Here is a 24,945-nt window from a genome sequence, read left to right as displayed (position 1 = left end):
TCTATTAATTTCAAACAGAAAAAAACATCATTGCCACGGGACCATCAGGTGAGAAAGTTGAATTCCAGCAACTAAAGCTGTGGCTGGCACAGAAAGTCAGGAGATGAGGCAAGAAAGGTAAACGGGGACCAAATCATGATGAGAAATTTGAAATTTATAATCTAAGCTAAAGGAACTAAGGTTGATAAATTGCCTTATCATTATGATTATTGTTGTTGTTGTTGTTGTTGTTCACACTTTCCTGTACCTATGCCCGTTGATAGTGCCCCTCACCATATAGTGACTCTAGCCTTGGCCATATGACTTCCTGTAGCCTATGGGACAATAACAAATTTAGTGGAGTACTCACGTCTACCTTTCGTCCTTGAAGCCCTGCCCCTCACATGAGAACAAGCCCAGCTCGCCAACAGGAAGGTGAGCGACTATGTAGAACAGAGTCAAGTAGTCCCCGCTTGAAGATATCCTAGATTAGCTGACAGCCAGTTGACTTTGGGACACATGAATAAGTCCAGCCAAAACCAAAAGAATCATGCAGCCAATCTGTAGACTCGTCAACAAAATAAACAACTACTGCTATACGCCACTGAGGTTTGGTGGATGTTTGGAATAGACGGAATGTAAGAGATAAGTGAAACAGGGACTGAAGCTAACCATAGGGTTTAAGCAAGTGTCATATGGCCAAATATGCTTTTTAATGAATGGAAAATAGACAGCAGATTAACAGTGGAGGCAAAAGTTTAAGAAAGAAACCATCGTGTTGGAATTAGTGCCAAAAAGAGTAGAACAGAAAAGACATCTGAAATGCAGTATTGGGTGCTAGAACTGTTGGAACTTATGCACTAATTAGACATATTCAATGAAGAAGGAGGCTTTCAGGATGAATCCTAGACTTACTGCAAGAATAATTACAGATGCAATCAACTTAGATTTAAAATAGTTTAAAAGAAATGTTAGGAATTTTTTTAGATCTCTCTTTATTTTTGTTGAAGATACAATCACTTCAGAAAATGGTACTTTAATACTGAAAGACAAAGGCCATCTTTACATATTTTCACAGGGATAACAAATAGAAATCAGAATTTAAGATATCTTTGAAAAGATAAAAACTACCCAAATGGAACACACTGAATAAGCAGAATCCAATTTCCTAGAATTAAAGACAGAGCACTGATCTTTCTGAAATGGCCATTCTAGATTAAAAGCAGTGGGTTTTGAATTAGGTCTTTTCCCTCACTTTTCATTTTCAGCTCCCATCGTTTTGTTAAAGTTTATTTTTCACCTTGTAATCTGAAACAGCTTAGATGGAGGGTACAATAAAAAATTCTATAAAGATTTGGAAAAAATAACAATGAATTAACATTTGCTTTATACTAGTGTGTAATTATGCACTTACATAATTCAAAGCCATAAATCCAAGCCATCTAATTCACTAAGGAAATGCTTTATGTATATATGTATCAACAGACACACACATGAATACAATTTTAGTCTAAAATATATATCATTTGTGAAAACTGATACATAGTCAAATAGTGAGGGACCAAAATAGTGAAAAGGTAAGGACATCAAAAGCATATTTTTCCAGAGGAAATCAAAATAAGATGAATGCTCAGAGTAAGAGTAGAGGTGACAGGAACATGAGAAAAAAGGTCATTACACAGTTACATTTCCAGACTAAAGTAGTTAAAAACTACCATTATATTTGATACCCATTTCTATTTATCTTTATGAAATAGATTTGTTCATGTACCAGTAGTTGAAGAACCAGGTATAGAAGCTCGAATGCAAGAATACTTAAACCAAACTTGTTTACCACAAATTCTTCTGCTACTACTGTGGATATAGAAAAGAATATAAATCATCCAGAAAAAGAAGGGTACACCCACACCCCTATCGTAATACAGATGGATGAAAAGTCTGACAACTTGCCTCTTTCTCAGTGTCTCTAGAGATACATGTCCACTGGTTCTCCTTCACACTGTACGCCCAGAAGTCAGCAAGATCTTGTGTTCCATCCCAGCCACCAAACAAATAAACGGTCTCTATGAAAATTAGAAAAATATGTATAAAAAAACCCTTAAGGATAAAATTAAAATACAGGCACCCAGACATAGCCATTGTTTTTAAGATCACATAAGAAAGCACATCTAAATAAACTTAAAAATGAAATTTGTCAATGGGTAACATTTCAAAATATATACTAGGTTAGCATCTCCTAAACATGGGTATATGGAAAGGCTGCTGCAGGACCACTATTTTGAGAGATTTATAAAAATACAAATAACTAAGAGACATTCCCCAAGATTCTTTCACAGGTCTTCAGTGGATAAGAAGAGTGTGTATTTTTGCAAGTACCCAGAGTGAATCTGATGTGCTGCCAGTTTAGGAGTTTCTGTGCTGGGCCAAAAAAGTTTACACTTAGCAGCTTCTTAGCAATACAGCAGCTTCAGATTGTTTAAAAAAGAAAGAAAGAAAGAAAGAAAGAAATCCAAAAGGAATATATGGTCTAAAATAGAACATAAAGACATCTAGCTATTTCTGAAAAAAAAACTTCACATTAAAACTGTTTTCCCTCTATTGCAATATCAAAAACAATGGTTAAAACTAGCTCCTACTTAAAGCTAGACACCATAAGAATAAGGTGATGTACAGCCTTGGCATTCCCATGGAAACTGGAGAAATCTTTTCCAAATATACTAGAGTAGGCTTAACTCCTCAGAAGTCAACCTTTAAGTCATTCTAGGTATCTTGAAAATTTGGTTTCTTCTAAATCTGAAATGTCTATTATATCCATGGACTGCTTCACTGCAACAAAGCTCATTTCTTGCCCCATGAATAGTGACAATCTTTATACGTAACACTGTTATGATCCACCTCCTTCTTTATAATAGTGCCTTTCCTTTCTTCATATATTTCCCCCCATTTAAATGTCTTATGTCTATTGGTTACACAAGCCCAGCAATTATTTTTTAAAAGTCACGACATTTTTTCTTTCCTTTCCTTTTTTTTTTTTTAAGACTTTATTTATTTGAGAGAGAGAGAGAGAAAGAGCACAAGTGGGGGGGGGGAAGGAGCAGAAGGAGAGGGAGAAGCAGACTCCCCGCTGAGCAGGGGGCCCGATGTGGGGCTTGATCCCAGGACCCTAAGATCATGACCTGAGCTTAGGTCAGATGCTTAACCAACTGAGCCAAGCAGGTACCCCTCTTTCTTTCTTTCTTTTTTTTTTTTAAGTAAACTCTATGCCCAACATGGGGCTTGAAGTCATGACTGCAAGACCAAGAATCACATGCTCTACCGACTGAGTCAGCCAGGTACCCCTTTTTTTAAAAAAGTTAAATAAAACATACAGAAACATTGTAAAGCTATCTACTCCCTAATCGGCATGACCTAGGCCTATTTATGTGGAGACGTCATTTAAGTTAGGCCCCACCATGAACAGTTACAATTCAAAGTGCACTTAGAAATACTGTAATATCATTAAGGAAAACTCTTGCCATTCACAGAGTTGGACTGTCTTCTAAGAGATTTTTGTCATATTTTCATATAATTTCAAATTCTAAGTGAATTTTCTAAGTGAAATGTCCTATTCTATGCCCCAGAAGCTACAGAAATCCAAACACTGCTTCTGGGTAAGAACATACCATTGGAACAGGATTGAATTCTAGTGCTAACTGGGTAATCAAATCAAATACGGGCCACATAACCTCCCTGGGTCTTAGTTTTCACTTACAAAACTCTCAGTGTTGTGGTGTAGTTTTTTAGATATAAGTTACATGAAAACATTCTGAGGCTATCAAGCACAAACAGCAGTCCCACCTTTAAAACATGCACAAAAATAAAATATACTCTATAGTTACTAAGTGCCACAGATGCAATAAAAACAACATTACTGTATCCAATTCCATGACTAACTCAGTACCCAGAACTTTCCGGCTTTGTACAAATGTGAAATAATGGCAATTATTTGAAGCTGTTAAAAAACCATCATATCTCAGAACTATAAAACAATCCACTATCATTAGTCAAGTAACATTCTGTTTCCCAAATGGCATGCAGTAATACCAGATACTTCAAGTTTTACAGGAAAAAAAAATTAAAGAATTTTCATCTGGCTTAAAAATTATTTGCCAAGGCCTCACTGTAAAGGCAATTAACCCCGTTAAATTCTAAAGCCAGGAGAGGGAGTGGGTATATAACTAAAATAGCAATAGCAATTGACCTTTTGTTTTATAGTGTTTCTGGGTACCCTCTGGATAAGGTTACCCTGGTTCATTAACTTTAATAACCCTTCCTCTTGGGCTCTGGGTTCTCAATGTTCTTTCTGAAAAGCAGGTCTCTTTGTACGCATAAATTCTCACAGCAAAGAAAACCCACATTTCCACAACAGCCTCATTGATAGCTGAGCAAAATAAAATCTGGCAGAGAGCAAGCATCCCAATGGAATTAATCCAAGATGTCATTCTTGTCTGTGAATGCTTTGTAGTCCCAGTTGAAGTTTAATAGTAAAATTGAATGAATCGGATGGAAACAGGACCTTTTGACATACCTGAATAAAATGCATGACAAAATTTTAGTTAAATCATCTAATCATTTAAGTTAAATCAGAGATGAAATATTATTTAGAAATAAACACGAGCAAAAGTATTATTTAATGTATAAAGGATATCAAAGACTTTCAAAGATTACAGAAATAACTAGAGAGAACTGTAGTAAGAAGTAAGGAAACAGAAAAAAGAAAACATTATTTGCAACAGGGTCCATTCTCATGCTTATCGGTTATGTAACAATTCACGTACATCCCTGGGCAGTACAGTCCTCTTCAAGAAGCAGTCCTTTCTCTATATTTTTTTCTTAAAGGCACATAGACTATTGTGGCTATCCATTTCTCCTGGCACTCAGAGGAATGTTCAGTCAATGTTTTCCCAGGGCTAGTCTGAATTGACAAGGTATTTTACAGAAAAGAAAGAAGACAGTCCCTATCCTCAAGATACTTACAATCTAATCAAGAATATAATGCAAGTACATAAATCACCATAATTCAGGGCAGACTAAATGCCCTAAGAAAGGTAAAAAGCACCATCTGAGTTCAAAAGAGGGAAGAGTACACCTGAGGGGACACAAGAAAGGTATCTGACCTATACATCAGAAGGTGGCTCTGGAGTAACCTGGATGGTTCAGTCGGTCAAGCGTCAGACTCTTCATTTTGGCTCCTGTCATGACCTCAGGGTCATCAGATGGAGTCTCGTGTAGGGCTCTGTGCTCACCAGGGAGTCTGCCTGAGATTCTCTCCCTTTCCCTCTGCCCCTCCCCCACTCACACGTATGCTCTTTCTCTCTCTCTAAATAAATCAATCTTAAAAAAAAAAAAAAAGAAGGTGGCTCTGCTGGCAGAACAGGAGACAGAGAGGAGAACATTTCAAGCACAGTAAAAAGTATAACAAAGGCACAGAGACAGAAAAACACATGAGAAGTGTTTTATTTAAAAAAGAAATTTTTAAAAAATTTTATTTACTTGAGAGTGAACGTGAGTTAGAAAGAGAGCGCAGGAGTAGAGGGGCAGAGAGAGAGGGAGAACACAGGCTTCTCGCTGAGCAGGGAGCCTGACGTGGGGCTTGATCCCAGGACCCTGGAATCACGACCTGAGCGGAAGGCAGACGCTTAACCAACGGAGCCACCCAAGCGTCCCACTTGAGAAATGTTTTAAAACACATGGACTCTAAAGTCAGGCAAATCTTGATAGAACTGCAGTTCTACCACCACAGCTGTGTAACCACCACTGGGTTCCTTAACCACTGGTTTCCTCACGTCCAAAATGGCACATCACAGCACCTCATAAAGCTACTGTGAGAAATTATATAATGCATGCAAAGTGGCTAAAACTGTGTGATGAATAAATGCACTGTTCAATTTAAAAGAACGTAAAAAGACAGGTAGTAGTCAGATCATGGAACGGGTTAAATGGCAATATAAAGGCTCTGAACTCAACTCCACTAGACCATGGAGTAGCTTCAAACGATACAAACAGAGATGTAACAAGGCCAGCTCTGAGCTTGCAGCATTATAGGAGAAGCAAATATAGAGGGATTGGAAATAAAGTGACCAGTAACAGCTTATGTTCAAAATGTCAAAACAATTTCATTCTGAGACAAAAGGAATCAATCATCAATTAGTCAGTTAATCTGCCAATTCTGAGGCCACAAAAACTAAAACTCAACCATATTATTTAGCATAAGTCTTTTTGGTACCAGCACTAAATAAACCCTACAGCTACTTACAACCAGCAATACTAATATACACAACTTAAATATACTAAGAATAAGGTAGAAATAGTAACACATCAGTGTCTTTATACCATTCAGCACAAAGAAGCAGGCTTTTTATTTTCTGAGCCCAACTGCAAAATCTCTCCTACTCTGATCCTTAGGGGTAAATCAGACTGTGCTGACTGAATAATTCTCCACAAGATGGCACACTATTTTCATAATTAAATCCGTGTTTCCACTTTGAAACCGTACAGAATACCAATACTATACACTCACACAGCATGGGCCCAACATTAAACAAAACTTACGTATCAAAAAGAAGAGGTAGGAGAAGAGTTAACAGGATAGTGAAGAGGGTTAACTTAATTCTTAGTTTAATACAGACACCTTGAGAAAAACAAATGAAATGGAAAAAAAGTTTTAAGAAACACAAATTCATATTCAAGATAAAAATGAAACCCTGTCAGGACATTTAATCCAAGAGTTTAACCCTTCTGAAAATGCAGTTAGTAAGACCTTAAACAGACATGAAAATTTTGAAGAGAGGAATGAATTCGAAGGAGAAATCTATTCTACATGTTCTTTAACCTTACCTTCTTTAGCCATTCCCCTGAACTCTGAACTTAGCCCATTATCAACTGGATTCGCCTGCCTCCCTTTTCAAGCACAACTACATTCTTACATAAAGCTGTGATTACAAATCTAGAGACCGATCCTTTGGTTGAATTCAATATATATTTTCTGTACATATATTTCAATATACTTTATATTCTTAATTAAGGTTATATTTCCAGAATTCCTTCCTGATAACTACATGAAAGAAAAAAGATTCATGTCATAGGTAGCTTAAAGAAATACATCCAAAAGAACATGTTTGTAATTAACAACTAAAACCCATATTCACCTATTTCCTTCAAAAGTTTTTTAAAGGAATTTAAGGAAAACCTATATAGGGCACTGTGGGAAAAAAAAGAAAGGAAGGAAGGAAGAAAGAAGCAAGCAAGCAAGCACTTTCATATAATTCGTACAGAACAGTGAAAGGTTCAGATTTCCATAGAAGGGCTCTACCAAGTGACAAGCAACACCCCTTTAATTTCTTTTGTAGATACCAATACTGGGATTTTGCCTGAGTCTTACTACCTATTCTGAGAGAGGAAAAAAGGCTGGCACTATAGGTTCTCAAAATTCAATGAGGGTTACCCACCAAAGAACTTCTTGGTACAATGAACATTTAAATTTTCATCTGAACAGACTTCCACACTGAAACAGAATAAACATACCTTTTCTCTCTTTGTATTTGCCTTATTTTACCCAAAGTTGAAGAACTGAAGTGGAGAGGTGCCAAGTATAAGGATCATAGTCAATAAAATTGACATACATATTCAGTAGGACAAAATACTACAATTCTTCTCTACCATGGTATAAATGATAGAATTCACTTAGGATGGCAGAAAGCTCTGAAATTAAATAGTAAAATGTATGCCATCAGGTACTTTTCTAAATTGTTACTCTACCCTTAGAGCTGTAGCAAAATGAAAAGAACTATAGAGTGAAAAAAAAAAATAAGGCACCATTATATTTTTAAGAAAACAAAATTCATGAAACACTGGGAAGCAATAATTGTTTTGAAATACAAGCCACTTTAAAGATGAAATGAACTTTATGAAGTTTTATACTAGTAAAGATTTTATTAACTTTTTGAGTTAAGAGTCCCTTTGATGATCTGAATTCATGGATTCTCTTCCTAGAAAAATGTACATACAAACAAAATTTTGTATATAACTTCACCAGATTAAGAGCCCTTGCTCCGGAAATCCTTAAAATGAATACTTAAAATAATGACCGGGTCTCTCTACTATGCTTCACTACTCTGGCATCAACTTTATAAAGATAAAACTTCTGGGTTCTTGAAACTCTACTTGGGGAAAGTCATTCTTTACTACTAACTCTACCTAATCCTTATCAGCAAAATTCTTAATTTTTTTTTCTAAAAATCTTATATTTATGGTTTCCCTTCCTCTCTAAAATATCAGTCAGGACAACACAGATAAAAGATAAAGCAAATATACTGAAATAACACTGGTTAATTAAAATGTGGGATTATGGGTGAGTTATTTTTTTCCATCAAGACTGCTTTTCAAGTTGTTTTAAATTATTTTTCAAAAGTTTTAAAATTGTTTTAAAATATTTCCACTGTGAGATTCTGTCAAAAACAAAAACCAAAGATTAAAAAGGTCTTTAGACTTACATAAAATTCTCTCATCAAAACCAATCAGTATATACAGTATAGTAATGTTGCACATAAAAATACATATTATATAAATAATATATACATTATATATAAAATATATTATACTCTTCCAATAACATACTATTCCCATTTTTATCATCATTATAACTCATTCATGATCAAATAAAAAGTCAGTGGTAAAGTCAGGATTCAAACCCAGGTATGTCTAATACCCCCTTCTCACAAACTGAACCCTCAACCATTATATTTAGTTGCTATGTCAGTAAGACTGGACTAGAAAAAGTTCTTGGAAAGATTTACAATAATTATAATCTCTTTGAAGATGATTAAGATCAACCTCGTGGTAGCAGTTATAAGAGGGCTCTGGTACACAAATGATACAGTATATGAAAATACCTTGATAACTGATGCTATTAATAGTTTTATAATAGAAATAGAAGGATTTCTAAAGAACAAATCCAAAGATATCCCAAACTCTGCTCTGTACCCAAATTAAATTCAGAAAGCATTAAATGTTGCCTGAAAGAATGTAAAGCTCTACATAACATTTAATTTTTCTACCTTGATCCCAAGGTAATGATTAACTACAGCCTTAAAGAAGTATAGTCTATATACTAGAAAAGAATAAGCAGAATCATCAAAAAATTTAAATATATTAGAATATAACCAACAACATGGGGTGCCTGGGTGGCTTAGTCAGTTTAAGCGTCTGCCTTCAGCTTAGGTCATGATCTCAGGGTCCTGAGATCAAGCCCCATGTTGGGCTCCCTACTCAGAGGTAAGTCTGCTTCTCCGTCTCCCTCTGCCCCTCCCCCTGCTTGTGCTGTCTCTCTCTCCTCTCAAATAAATAAATAAATAAATAAATAAATAAATAACGCATATGTATATTTATTGGACTCTCAGAAGAAAGGATTCCTAAGACTCTATAGTTGAATCAAACCTGTATCTGTGGGAGGGAAAGGATTTGGGGAGACAGACCAACATTAGGGGAGCAAGTTCAAATGCCCTGAAATGAACCTCTTCCATACAGAAACTAGTAATACTCCTAAATCAGCTCACAGGTTACTATACAAATTTAGCAGTTAATTTTAAAAGAGATATCATAACTTCTTGTTACATTAATGTCTAGGAGATTATTATCTACATTGTGATCATTTTTATCCTTACTTTATGATATGAGTCAACAAAATTATTCCTGAGGCCCTATGAATCAGCATAACACAGTAACAGAACGGAAAAAGTAAAATATTACTTGAATGGATATTGGCACTCCCTGAAGTAAAGTATTCTAAAACCAAATAATAAAGTAAAATTATACTGAATTCTTGGTATTTGCTTTTCCAGATGGTAACTTAAAACCTACTATAATTTTAGAATTAACCTCTGAATACAATGGTATCTAAGCTATCCCAGGCTGTAGAAACCTAAGGGAAATTTTTGGTAGCAACTTATACAATAAAGTCTAAAAGGCAGAAAAGAATAGCTAAAACAAATTATTTATAGGTTTGTGAACAGTGTTAAGCAATTAGTGGATCTATTAACACTTAAGCTACTTAATTTGATATTCTCTCTCTCAAAAAAAATATCTTCATTCTCTTGCAATAATTCCCATATTATGGCATTAAAATATAAGTGCACTGAAAATCCAGAAATACTCCACAGTTTACTACAACAATCAAACACATATAAAACCACACACACTCACAGACAGAAATGGCTGCACATTTCTTTTAGGTTACCTAATTTCAACTGTGCAGCAGCCTCCCTTCTCTCATGTGTTACTTCCTCATTTATTTAACATAATAGCTAATGTCTATTTTATTTGTCTAATTGGTTATTACGGCTGATAACATTTCACCTCTGCAATGAATGGAAGAAGTATCTTTGTGCTTATTTTAGAATGTATAATTTTTAAAAGAATTTGCTTTCCACTGCAAATACTCCTCACCTGTTTGAACATCAATAACCATCTGATGGCCCCCTCTCATTCCTGGTCGGTTATCTTCTCCATCACCTGAAGGAGAAACAAATATGTTCTTTAAAAAGAATAACACAGGGGCGCCTGGGTGGCACAGCGGTTGGGCGTCTGCCTTCGGTTCAGGGCATGATCCCGGCGTTCTGGGATCGAGCCCCACATCAGGCTCCTCCGCTATGAGCCTGCTTCTTCCTCTCCCACTCCCCCTGCTTGTGTTCCCTCTCTCGCTGGCTGTCTCTATCTCTGTCAAATAAATAAATAAAATCTTAAAAAAAAAAAAAAAGAATAACACAGAATAACTGGAAATCCAAAGTAACTGCATTCGTAAGTCTGCAATGAACAGTAAAATTAACACACATTTATTCTTTCAAGTTAAGAACAAGTAAAAGACTCAAAAGAAATAATATAACTATGTTTATAATAAATACCCTGCTCTTTTTTCCAATGCTTTCAGACTATTAATGCAACAGGGAACTATTTTCAATGTATTTATGACCAGTGCCATAAATCAGCAAGGACGCAGGATATTCCACAAAAACATAAGACAAAAAACTCTGAACTACTGGCATGAAAAAGTGAAGGTGGAAAGCAGCTACAGAATTAGATCTCAGGTCTCTATTCCAAGCATACCTAATTAGTATAAGGAGCAGTTTTAAAGTTCATACAACTAAGCCACTGAAAACCAACATGTCACCAAGTTTTGTATTAATTTATATTACCACCTAACGTACCAACTATTTTGAGTACTGACTGAAAAGTAAAAGATTTACTTCCTTTTGATTCCTATTTCCATCGTGGAGCTTAACAGGCAGTTTGAAATACAATCAGGGAAACTTTTAAACTTCTGTAGAACTATTGTTCAACTTGTATTGAATCTTACTTTATACTAAATCTTAATATAAACAAAGATATAACTTCATTTCAATGGTTCAGTAGGTTACAGGATTCTAATGTCTGTCTTGATATGAACCAGAAAACCTAAGGTTTCTTTATTACTCCTCTATTAACTGAAATATATTACTTTAGCTAATAATTTTCCATGTTTCAGCTTTCTCCTATATAAAACAGGGACCATCCAAACTTTTACTAATTTCACCAGGGTACTATGAAAAAATACTGAAATGTTAGTTCTTATATAGAGAAAATAATCATGCCAAACTGAAGCATTCATCCCATTACTACTGTATTCAAGGACTTCTCATTCAGAAGTTCTCCGCAAATTCTTTCTCCTTTCCAATACAGTTATGTTAAGATTTTGTGGCTCGTTATCACTGATGTTTTATCTTTTTCTTCCTTCTTCCTCTCAGTCAGTATTGCCACTTTGAAGAACAGAATAAGACACTAAAATAGATTTATTGCCAATATGTTTGCATTTTATATATTTAACCCATCAGTTTTCAAATACTCAATTACAATCTGTCTGCTACAACATGGGTCTCTCTGACAAAAATTACCTCAAAAATGACTGATAAAGCAAGAGAAATGATGTCTGAATAACAGAAATTATGGACGTTCGTAAGCAATTTTCTCCAGTATATTAATGTTTAACACTATCAGGGGAGAGCTTTCTCCCAATTGAAGAGAATTGCTTAGCAATTTATGAAGACTGTCAGAAAAAAGCTGAACATCCACAGAACTGCCTTCTTTTAATGCAAGTAATTGCACTAAACAGTTGCTATACTTTCCACTATATTAATCATCTGGCAAAGCAGTGAGTCAAGATCAAGTGAAGAAATGGATTAATGGAGAAGACCATGCTCTAGATCAGATTTTAAGTTTTGATAAATACCCTCTAAGGTCGACAAGTCAAAGAAGGAAGCATGAGTCCCAGCACTGAAGGCTCCAAACTCACTGTGAGGCTCAATATAAATGCCTATAAACAGTTAACTGTACCAGTATTTATTTTTATTCGGGTTACGACACTAGTTCTCATTTGTATCTGCTTAAAAAGTTCCATAGATTTAGAATGATATGCCCCATTTCTACTTTTCTTATAAGCCCTGTTCGCTTTAGTGAGCAATTCTGCAAAACTGAGGGTTTATCAGGAACACATTTGGCATTACAACACTAAGCCTGTAATTTTACAGCATCTCTATAAAAGCAGTTTATGAGGGTATTCTGTGTAAAAACTGCCCAATCTTCTGTTTTAGTGGTAAAACAAAAAGGTTTAAAAGGAAAGTTCAATGTAGTAAGCTAACTCCACCATCTAGTTAAGGAACCTATGTCTTATGTTAAACACTTGCATTTCTCACACAAAGTACTCTAAAACTTGAGCTACCCTGGAAAAAATGAAACTGAGACATTAAAGCAAAACCACTCACAACCTAGAAAATAAGGCTTACCTTTGGTGCTTTTGGGAATGATTTGACTCCATCTTGGCTTATATTCCTGTTGACTGATGTACTGATTGAACAAACCATCTGCAAATACCAAAGAATGAGAGAGAATTATTTATACCTTAACTGACTTACACTTTTTATTATAGCAAAAAAGAAAAAAAGCCTACATTAAGGGGAATTATTAACATGTCACTAATACCCTAATAATAGTACATTTTCAGAAACTGTGTCACTTCAGTTTTCACTCTATCTCAAATATAAATAGTAAAATATTAGTTGATACAACCATGTAAACAACTTGTTTTAGTGGCAGCTCATACTAAATTTACTATGTTTTCCCCATTTTTGTCACGACGAATACAAGAAAACTAGAGTAGAAGATGAGTGCCTCAACAACTTTGGTCTAGGCCCTTACAACCTCAGGAAAAACAAAACTAACTGTTTAAAGTGCAAATTCCATTTTTACATGGTTTTCTTTGAGTATAAAACCACAGAGATAAAAGTACCGGTGCAAGTATAGTTACATATTCACCAAATACTTATGAAATGTTAAAATTCATTCTGTCTTAGTTAAGACAGACTAAAGATGACTTAATTAAAAAAATAACTTTATGAACTAGGCATTATCATCTCCATTTTACAGATGGGGAGATGTGTGTTTAGAGATACTAAGGAACTTAACCAAAATCATGCAGCTCTTAAGTGGTAGGCAGGGACTCGTGTTTCACTCTGCTTTACTTCTGAACTTATTTCATCAATAAATTCGTAACTTTTTTTTTTTTTTTAAGATTTTATTTATTTATTCGACAGAGATAGAGACAGCCAGCGAGAGAGGGAACACAAGCAGGGGGAGTGGGAGAGGAAGAAGCAGGCTCATAGCGGAGGAGCCTGATGTGGGGCTCGATCCCACAACGCCGGAATCACGCCCTGAGCCGAAGGCAGACGCTTAACTGCTGTGCCACCCAGGCACCCCTCGTAACTTACTTCTTATGAGGAGTTGTTACACTGGCTGCCATAGTGGTTACAGAGATTGAGCTCCCCATATATATTTATTTCATCCCAAATAATTATCAAGCCCTAATCCCATGCTCCTCAACAAACATTCACTTAAGAATGGTGTAGACCCCAATTCTGGCTAATGCATCCAATGTTTCCTTTGCTTCTAAATAAACACACCAAGAAGACAAATCTACTTTTATTCTTCTGGAAATTTTCCTGTCTGTATGCAATGTACAGCCAATCTGCACAGGTATGAGAATGAAGTTGATTCAATAATGACAAAGCAGAGACAGGAAAAGAAACTGCATCACTGAACTGACCAACCATGAAATCTACCTCTGGACTTGTTATGTCATATAACAACATATACTTACTTTTTAAACAAGGGTTTTCTATTACATGAATCAATACAGATTATAACTTACAAAGACAACTTTAGTATAAATTCTATCATTTGACTCCGATCTCAATCTGAAAAAAGGTTTTCCCTTTTGCTTCATTTAGTCCCTAACGTAAATACTTTTCTGAAGAATTTATAAATAAAACTGTCCGTTCTCCATGACTTACACATTTGCCACAGACTGTGTAATATACAGAGATCTCCCTAATTTCTTTCTTTTCTGGGTAATTATGCAGCTCAACTGAACCACACCCTTTAGCTTACAAGTCTTTTCAGATGATTTTAACTGAAAACTTCCATCCCATATACTCCTCTAGTTGCTCTTTTTCTTTGCTTTTAGGACTTCATAATTTTTGCAAAAAGAAAGTTCTAATATTCGTCTTTCCTTTGAAAGTTAGCACTCAGACATTAGCATTTATATTTTAATTGTTACAGTAAGGGGAAAAAGTAGATTCAAGACTTATTTTAGTGAGAGTGTTTCTGTCAAAATCTACTCCCCCGTGGGCTTTTCTGATAATTCTTACCCATCCAGCCTACTCTGACCAATACTCTCCCGCTACACGAACTGGAAAACTTTTTTTCAGATAAAATTAACAGGGGCTCCTGTTAATGATGCTAGTAAAATATGACTCATAAATTTTGAATTCTATAGACACAAATCATAGTAAGTGAATTTTACTCAGTTTTGAGAAAGACACATAAAAGTTAATCCTTTTAAAAAAGCTTAAACAGAAGACATAATTATTTGATAAAGACAATGATTTTAAAATATATGCATTAATTCTACATAACGGCTAACTGAAGAGAAAGAAAAAAGTAAAAGACAGGAATATGCAGAGATGAGTAGAAAACTAAGAAAGACAAGGAAACTACAGACATGAAAAATACAAAGCAAAAATAGAGAAAATTAGAAAAGTCATAAATTCCATATTTTTTTAACAGTAACCAATCGCCATATTGCCTACATCTCTTATACTAATTGTAATTAGTTATACAACTTTGATAAGTAAGTTCCTTATCTATAAAACTCGTGTTTAAGAGCAGGATAGGGCCAGAGGTTCCTTCCAAATTCTGGCACACTAAGATTCCACCACTGTTATAACGAATATATTTACTGGAACTATGTGTGTCTGGCCGATTTTACCTTATGCTCATCTTAGGAAAGTCTTCATCTCCTCTTTCTCCTTAAGCCTTATAGCACTATTTGGAACAAGAACTCATAATCCACTGGGGAAAATTCTTTTAAGAGTGATCACATCAACAGTTCTACTCAAATGAAGGACCCCATCCCTGATTTTTCAAGTCCTTCTGAACACTGCAAGTAAAATTAAATTCTCTAATTGTTTCTTCAACCAATCCTTCTACCCCCACTCTTAACCAACCTAAAAAGCTTACAAATACTCCACCCATCAAGACCTTCATGTTGTTTTTCTTTTGTCAAACACAACTGTCCTACAAAAATAGTCAGTAATTTTCAAAGTAAAAAGAACAAACTCCCCAACATTATATAATTTCCATAAAATAATCTGTAAATACACACACAGACACACGGGTGGAAAAAAGTAAAACACTGTCATGCATCAAAAAGCTAAGTGATTTTCTTTGGTTTCCAGGATTAGGATGATTTTTTTATTGGGGGTTTTTTCTTTGTACTTCACGGTTTTCCCAATTTTTCTACATTGAGTACTTCAATTACCAGAAGCCACAAAACAACTAATATATGGAATTATTTTCTAAACCTCAAAAGAACTTTGTAACATAGTTATTGTAACATATTGTGACATAAGCCATTTTCATAGCCTTTATTACCCCTGGGAAATGTCTATTCTTCACAGATCACTAGACACATCTACATTTCTACAATCAGTGCTTTATACAGTAACATTAGTTGTTTTTAACAAGGACAAAGAGAGACAAAAATGTCCAAAGTTTATTTAGTCAGGCTTGCAGAGGATATTACTCACAAAATTTAAAATATTAACTACTCCAAATTTAAAATACTAGAAATTATGATGGTCTTATTCTAGGTAGATAAAATTAATCTTCTCCTGAATAATGGACAGTTAATAGCACAATATCAGATATGTTCAGTATATAATAAAAGCTTAGAAAAGAAAAAAAAAAGGCAGGAAATAGGGGGACTTTCCTAATCACACGGTAGACATTTCCTCTGTGTCATCTTAATGTTAGTAAGTATCTAACATTAAAACAAACTGCGCATAAAACTTCTACTTCCAGGGGCGCCTGGGTGGCTCAGTCCTTAAGCGTCTGCCTTTGGCTCAGGGTGTGATTCCGGAGTTCTGGGATCGAGCCCCATGTCGGGCTCTTCCACTGGGAGCCTGCTTCTTCCTCTCCCACTCCCCCTGCTTGTGTTCCCTCTCTCACTGGCTCTCTCTCTGTCAAATAAATAAATAAAATCTTTATAAAAAAAAAAAACCACACAAAACAAACAAACAAAAAAAAACAAGAAAAAACTTCTACTTCCAAGAAAGCATATTCCTAGTATACAATGACACCCTAACAAGGCACACTATTTTGCACAGAGTAGTCAAGCAAACATTTGAAAAAAAATTATTTGAGGAACTTTTAAATTTGTCTCCCTCTCTCCCTAATGAATTCTTTTTGTCTTCACTATTCTAAAAGACAACAATTCACTCTGATGTCTCCTACTCTTCTATTGTGGAGACTCTTATGAAACACGAAGAAATTATTTAGATACAGCATTATCAAATCTGGAAATAACTTTCCAAAAAAGATCTTACAAAAAAAGAAAAACAAAACAAAACTGACTTTTACTGAGTATCAACTGTGAGCAAGACACCACAAAGGTTAAACTAATTTAGTCCTCAAACCTATACTATAATGATTATTAATTAATGCAAAGGTTAAAAAATTAAGGGTCAAAGAAGTTAAATAACACGCCTAAGGACTCCCAACAAAAAGGTATAAAAAGCTCAAAGTCCAAAATATTTTCAACCCTCCAGACTAACAATAAAGATAGATACATATATATAATGGACTAACACACATATAATAGATTAGTTTTTTTATTACAATCTAACATAAAACACTGTAACAGACATGGCAAAATTTACCCATTCAACAATACATGAAAATAATCAAGACTTTGGAAAAGAAAACTTGCCATTCCAGATCATTCTACTACATATTAAACAAATCCGGTATTAAAAGAATAAAAAGAAAAAAAGTTGAAAAAAATTATTTATGATTTAAAGGAAACAGTGTAATCTCTCTCTTAAATGAAGACCTACTCCTACTGTGGCTAAAGTTTATGTTTCATTTCTTCTCTGGAATGCTGGTTTGCCACTACCCTAGATTACTTACTTACTGAAGCATTCCTGTTGGCTGGAAGTGGTTCCTTATAAGCACTGGCTTGTTTGGGAAGCTAGCTGTTCTATCAAAAAACAAAATAAAAACCAAACCAAACCAAACACCTCTTCTTTGAAAGATATCATGGCTTAACATAAGACAAAAGCTAGAAATCTATAAATTCCAGCCCTCTCACATCCCTCTCACTCCCAACTATCCAAGCTCTATTATTAGCTTCTTGACATTGATTCATGTTATAATATTAAATCATCTAACCACTCCAAACAAAAAATATTATAACGACTTAAAAATATGTATTTGCATTTTACAGAGAAACATGATAAATTAAAGACAACTCTCATTTAATCTATTCTAATATGCACTACTGCCTCTTGCCAGGGAAACTGGGTTATCAATAAATAGTCCAGATGGATCTGGAGTAGGTTACATGGAATAGCTATATAATAACTTTCAATGAAACAGTAACTTTCAATGAAATGACATGCTTTAAGAATCTTCTTTTATGTCTTCAAAAAGAAAATAATGCAAATGCTCATTAAGGCTTTGATGAACAGTAATACTACAGTAATACTACATGCCACAGAAACTTTACTTTTTAAAAAGATTGTATTTATTTTATTTTAGAGAAAGAGAGAGAGAGTGTGTGTGAGTGGCAGAGGGAGAAGGAGAGATTCTCAAGCAGACTCTGTGCTGAGTGTGGAGCCCGACACAGGGCTTGATCCCATGACCCTGAGATCATGACCTGAGCTGAAATCAAGAGTCAGCCACTGAACCAACTGAGCCACCCAGGTGCCCTGAAACTTTATTTTTTAACAGAAAAAGTTTAATTTCTAGAACTCAAATAGTCATAAGCTTGAAATCCCTTGAAATAATCAATTAAAATGCTGCAAAGATTAAAGCAGGGTAAAGATTTTTTTCAAAATGCATTGCTTTCAGTACCTTGTTTTAATTTAAAAGAATTCCCTTTTAAGATCTAAAAATAAATGAAAAGCTGACACCTCTGCATCCCAAACACTTTCACCACGCTCCCTATATTTCTAATTCTTGAAAGATCTTGCTAATAATAAGCCTTTTGTTTTGGTATTCCTAGATATTTTATATGATTCAGCAAAAAAAATGTAGTCTCTCTATTGAAATAATGACATTCTTATCTACAAAAATATGACAACACCCATTCTACTCTTTAGAAAGTCTCAAAAACAAATTAAAAAGTGAGGCATTTAAACATTCCTATGAACTACCTAAGTTTAAAAATTACTTCTATGTTTTAAGAGGAAGTCAGGCAGTTGCTAGTATTTCTATTTCTGACAAACATCTAAAGCAGGAAATCAGAAGGGTCTGATAAAAGTAAAACTATGCAAAAGAAATGAAAATGTCATTTAGGAGAAAGCATGCTAAGACAGAGTTGCTAACAATTTTCAAACTATTTAAAGTCTCCAGGTCCAACACCGTCTCATTTTTTCCCTCTATGATTAAGACTGTAATAAACACATTTCATACAGTTCTAACTAGGCACAAGCTGTTCTTGTCTCCAATAGTTAATACCCTCTTAAAAAGTACATGACAAAAAATGAAACCTAGGAAGTTTTTACCAAGCGGAAAAAAGAAAATGTTCAAACCTCATCTAAGATTTAAAGGGGGAAAAAAAGAGAGCATATATAATAGTACTGAAACCTATACCCCAAGTTCTTTCAAACTCATTTCTCATCAAAACAGAGATGACAGGGGTACCTGGGTGGCTCAGGTGGTTAAGTGTCCAACTCCTGATTTTGGCTCCAGTTGTGATCTCAGGGTAGTGAGACAGAGCACCCCCCCAGGCTGGGTGTGGAGCCTGCTTAAGATTCTCTCTCTCCCTCTGCCCCCCTGCTCGCATGCATGAGCACTCTCTCTCTCTCTTTAAGGAAGAAGGAGTACGTGGTAGAAGGGGAGGAGGAAGGGAGGAGGAGGGCAGCAGGAGGAGAAGAAGAAATCCTAAAGGATATATGCTTAAGGCAGAAGAAAAATGATCCTAGATACAAGATCGGGGCACCTGGGTGGCTCAGTCAGTTAAGTATCTGCCTTCAGCTCAGGTCACGATCTCACGGTCCTGAGATCAAGACTCATGTCAGGCTCCCTGCTCAGCAGGGAGTCTGCTTGTCCCTCTGTCCCTCCCCCACTCACACTCTCTCTCAAATAAATAAAGTCTTTAAAAAAAAAAAGATCAAAGATGCAAATATTACTGAAGAACAAAAAAATTAGTAAATACTTGGGTAGAATTACTGAACACTGAATAGTGTAAGAACAGTAATATTTTATAGTCTTTGAATGTGGTATCAAAATAAAGGACAACAATAACTTATGAGTTGGAAGGTGACTAGATGGGAGTTGAAAGTCCACTAAGTCCTAATATGGGAAAAGGGAAAAGGCACTGATTAATTTTGTTAAATATGTATACTTGCTGTAATTTCTAGACTAATCATAAAGTCTAGATAAACAAAGTATGTTGCTTCCAAACAAGAAGAAAAAAATGAAAAGATTAAAAAGTTTTAAGAGTTAACAACCAAAAGAATAAATAAAGGACATGACAAAGTATATACAATAAAATGGTAATATTAAACCTGTATATTTACCACTAATTCAATCATGCAAATGAAATAAATGCTCAAATCAAAAGAAGGCAGATTTTTTTTGACCTAAATTTATAGGAGATACTTCTTTAAGAAAAAAAAGAGAAACAGAAAGGTTGAAAATAAAAAGGTAAGAAAAGATACATTATGCAAATACTTACCAATGAAAGCTTAATGTAAGACAATTTATGCCTTTAAGCAAAAACACTACTAGACTTGGCCACAGCAACTTTTTGCTTGACACATCTCCAAAGGCAAGGGAAACAAAGGCAAAAATGAACTACTGGGACTTCATCAAAATAAAAGACTTTTGCGCAGGGAAGGAAACAGTCGACAAAACCAGAAGACGACTGATAAAATGGAAGAAGATATTTGCAAATGTCTTATCAGATAAAGGGCTAGTGTCCAAAATCTATAAAGAACTTATCAAACTCAACACCCAAAAAAACCAATAATTCAATCAAGAAATGGGCAGAAGACATGAACAGACATTTCTCCAAAGAAGATACACAAACGGCCAACAGACATATGAAAAAATGCTCAACATCACTCGGCATCAGGGAAATACAAATCAAAACCACAATGAGATACCACCTCACACCACTCAGAATGGCTAAAATTAACAAGTCAGTAAACAAAAAATGTTGGCGAGGATGTAGAGAAAGGGGAAACCTCTTACACTGTTGGAAGGAATGCAAGCTGGTACAGCCACTCTGAAAAACAGTATGGAGGTTCCTCAAAAGTTGAAAATGGAGCTACCCCATGACCCAGCAATTGCACTACTGTGTATTTACCCCAAAGATACAAATGTGATCCGAAAGGGCACCTTCACCCCAATGTTAATAGCAGCAACGTCCACAATAGCACAACAGTCAAACTGTAGAAAGAGCCCAGATGTTCATCGACAGATGAATGGATAAAGAAGATGTGGGGTGTGTGTAGGAATACTACTCAGCCATCAAAAATTTGAAACCCTGCCATCTGGAAGGACATGGATGGAACTAGAGGGTATTATGCTAAGTGAAAAAAGTCAATCAGAGAAAGATAATTATCATATGATCTCACTCATAAGTAGAATTTAAGAAACAAAACAAAGGATCAAAGGTAAGAGAGGAAAAAATAAAAAAAGATGAAATCAGAGAGGGAGACAAACAATAAGAGACTCTTAACTATAGGAAACAAACTGAGGGTTGCTAGAGGGGAGGGGGTAACTGAGTGATGGACATTAAGGAGGGCACGTGATGTAATGAGCACTGGCTATCATATAAGAGTAATGAATCACTGACCTCTACTTCTGAAACTAATATATTATATGTTAATTAATTGAAGTGAAACAAAAAATAAAAATTTTAAAAAATGCTACTAGAGATAAAAACACATTTCCTAATGGTATAAGATTTAATTTAAAATTAAAGAATTTAGGGGTGCCTGGGCGGCTCAGTTGTTAAGCATCTGCCTTCGGCTCAGGGCGTGATCCCGGCGTTCTGGGATCGAGCCCCACATCAGGCTCCTCGGCTGGGAGCCTGCTTCTTCCTCTCCCACTCCCCCTGCTTGTGTTCCCTCTCTCGCTGGCTGTCTCTCTCTGTCAAATAAATAAACAAAATCTTAAAAAAAAAAAATTAAAGAATTTAAATTATATATACCTAGAAACATGGCTTCAAAATATATAAAGCAAAATTGGACAAATCCATAAGAGATGGGCAATTCCAAAATCACAGTAGAAAGAGTTAACATTTTTCTTCGTAGCTGAGAGAATCTGACAGAAAATCACTGTTGGTAAAGAAAATTTGTGGAACATCGTTAGCAAACTGAACCAACTGGATATATACAGAAAACTGCCCCAATAAATAAAGAACTCATATTCTGTCCAAGTATGTATAACATGTTTATAAAAATTAAACAAACTAGACCATATAGTAAGTCTCATCGAATTTCAAAGAACTAGAATTCTATAGAATATGTACTCTGACTACCATGCATTCATGCTAGAAATAAGTTAACAATTAAAAAAAAAAAAAGAAATCTGAAATTTGGGTATTTAATCTAGAAATGAAAAACAAAACTACATTTCTATATAACTATGGCTTACAAAAGAGCCATATTATTTCATAATGAAATTGTTGAACTGGACAAAAATGAAAATATTTCATAGCACAACTAAAAAATAAGTAGAGGGGAATTTATATACTTAAATGTATATATGGGAAAATAACAAGTCTGGAAATTAATATGCCAAGCATCCACCTTAGTAAGTTACAAAAAGACAGCAACTTAGTTCCAAAGAGAGAAAGAAGACAACTACAGCAACAGTCGAAGACTTTACAAATAACAGGAAGAATCAACAAACCAGAAACTGGTTTCCTCAAAAGACCAATAAACTTAAGAAATTTCTGGTGACAGTGAGAGTGATGGGGGGAAAAAAGAATTCATAAATGAGAAATAGAAGGCATGAAAGATATTTCAAGAAATCCTGAAAACATTAAACAAGGGGATATTAGGTATATTTTCATGCCCATAAGTTTGAAATTTTAAGCGAAACTGATAAATTCCTAGAAAAAGGTAACTTGTTAAAAGCTGAACCAACCAAACAACCTTGAATAGTCTTACAACATTTAAATAAGTTGAACTGTGACAAAAATACTTTCCCCAAGCAATTTCTTTTTTTTTTTTTTTAATTTTATTTATTTATTTGACAGAGACAGCCAGCGAGAGAGGGAACACTAACAGGGGGAGTGGGAGAGGAAGAAGCAGGCTCCCAGGGGAGGAGCCTGATGTGGGGCTCGATCCCAGAAAGCTGGGATCACGCCCTGAGCCGAAGGCAGATGCTTAACGACTGCGCCACCCAGGCGCCCCCTCCCCAAGCAGTTTCTAAGCACAAATAGCATAATGACAAATTCTACCAAGCATATGAGAAAGAATTCAAATCTTACACATACACAGATTATAAGAAGAAAAGGTTAACTCCTCAACACATTATGTGAGATCAGTGTAATAATAATATTAAACCTCAAGAGAAAGGTAAGATAAAGAAAAATTACAAGGCCAATCTTACTAATGAAAATATAGTTGGAAGAATTCTAACAAAACATTAATCCATCTAAATCCAAAACAGACCAAAAAATATATGAGAAAGATAGATTTATCTGAGAAATGCAAAGTTAAGTATATCTGAGGTTTAACATTAGAAAACCAATCACTGATTTCAATTAATAGAGTTTAGGAAGAAAAATTTTATCACATAAGACAGAGGAAAAAGTGGTAAAATTCAATACCCATTTATAACATAAACTCTTAGCAATCTAGGACTCTAATACAGGATCTCCAAAACCCCAGATCAAATAACATACTTCACAAGGAAATGTTGAAAGCATTTGTTTTGAGATCATGAACTATATAGGGATATCCACTATCATTACGTCATCTCACCCTTGTACTAAATATCCTGGCCAAGAGATTAAGCACAAGAGAAGTAAGGCATAGGGCTGGTCCTTATGCATACGTATTTTAAACTGAACAGAAATGAAAACACAACACAGCACAATTTGTGATATACAGCTAGCAGTGTTTTTATGTCACCAACTAGATCCCAAGACCTAACACTTTTACTGCCCACCTGCTTGTACTCACTAACCTTTGTCTTACATTTTTCGGTAAGCTATTCTTTTCTGTTTAGCTCTTAACTCAGGTAAATGAAACCTGAAAGCACCCCTGAGGTGATGGAGACTGCCCTGACAAGACCTCCTGCAAGCCCAGACCACCCGCAGGCCCAGACCACCCAGACCTTTTGAGCTAAATCCCAACCTGCACCTGCACAGAAGGACCATGGAGTGACCTTGGAAGGAACAACTGCCTTTACCTCATTATAATACTAAAATCTCCACCCAAGGAGGAGCCTCCGCTTCATTCACATAACGTACAATATATGTGTAGGCATGTTTCTTTAAGGCACATGCGTCATCTTATGCTCACCTCTACATATGAAGACAAGGCTTCCCAATCTAAATACTCATCCCAACCCTAAACAAAAGGAACCCAATTCACCCTTTCTCAGGGAGTCAAAGCTTTGGAAGCCATTCCCTGTGATCTCCTTCTTTGCTGTAAATAAAAGTTTTCTTTGTGCAACAACTCGATCTGGTGCAGTTTCTGACTCACCAAGGAGTGAATTCATGTTGGCTCGGTTACATTTCGAAGATAACTTTAACACCAAATGCTTAGTAAAGAAAGGTCTCAAGTTAATGGCCTTAGCTTTCGTTTTTAAGAAACTAGAAAAAGAAGAGCAAATTAAAACTGAACTATGTAGAAAAAAGGAAATAATAAAGGTAGAAATCAATGAAATAGAAGAAAAAGAAACAAAGACAAAGAAACCAGCAATCACCAATTTCAGAATAAGATATGACATAAAGATGTCATAAAGATATAACAACTTTATGCCAATAAATTCACCAATTTAGATGAAATGCGAATAGTCCTTAGAAGATGCAAACTACCAATGCTCACTCAAGAAGATATACAGAATATGAACAGCCCTATTGCTATTAACAATATTAAATCTGTAGTTAAAAACCTTGCCACAAAGGTAACTCCAGCAAGACTTGAGATCTCACTCCAAAAAAAAAAAAAAAAAAAAAAAATGCTGAGAGGGAAACAGGCCTGCCACATAATTATCAACCACCACATAAACCATGGAGTGAGAAGAAATAATAGAAGAGGGGAAAGAGAGAAAAGGGAGAGGAGAAAGAAAAGTGGGAAGGAGATGAAGACC

General features: G+C 35.3%; 1 protein-coding gene across 17 annotated transcripts in view; it reads right to left on the bottom strand.

Annotated features, from left to right (window-relative positions):
- The window catches only part of MKLN1 (muskelin 1), a 339,272-nt gene that overhangs the window by 84,388 nt on the left and 229,939 nt on the right, over positions 1-24,945 (bottom strand). For all 17 annotated transcript variants that reach the window (XR_008956433.1, XR_008956436.1, XR_008956431.1 and 14 more), the window contains 3 exons: positions 12,831-12,908; positions 10,462-10,527; positions 1,930-2,042 (listed from right to left, as the gene is read on the bottom strand). Coding sequence is in view for 5 of the 17 variants with exons in the window: in XM_044388340.3 (XP_044244275.1) it covers positions 1,930-2,042; positions 10,462-10,527; positions 12,831-12,908 (257 nt within the window). In the remaining 12 variants the exon portion in view is untranslated. The remainder of the gene's footprint in view (positions 1-1,929; positions 2,043-10,461; positions 10,528-12,830; positions 12,909-24,945) is intronic.

This window comes from Ursus arctos, unplaced genomic scaffold (assembly GCF_023065955.2).
Source record: "Ursus arctos isolate Adak ecotype North America unplaced genomic scaffold, UrsArc2.0 scaffold_3, whole genome shotgun sequence".
Lineage (NCBI taxonomy): Eukaryota > Metazoa > Chordata > Mammalia > Carnivora > Ursidae > Ursus > Ursus arctos.
The sequence above is the reverse complement of the archived record's forward strand: the minus strand, read 5'-3'. Positions and strand labels throughout refer to the sequence as shown.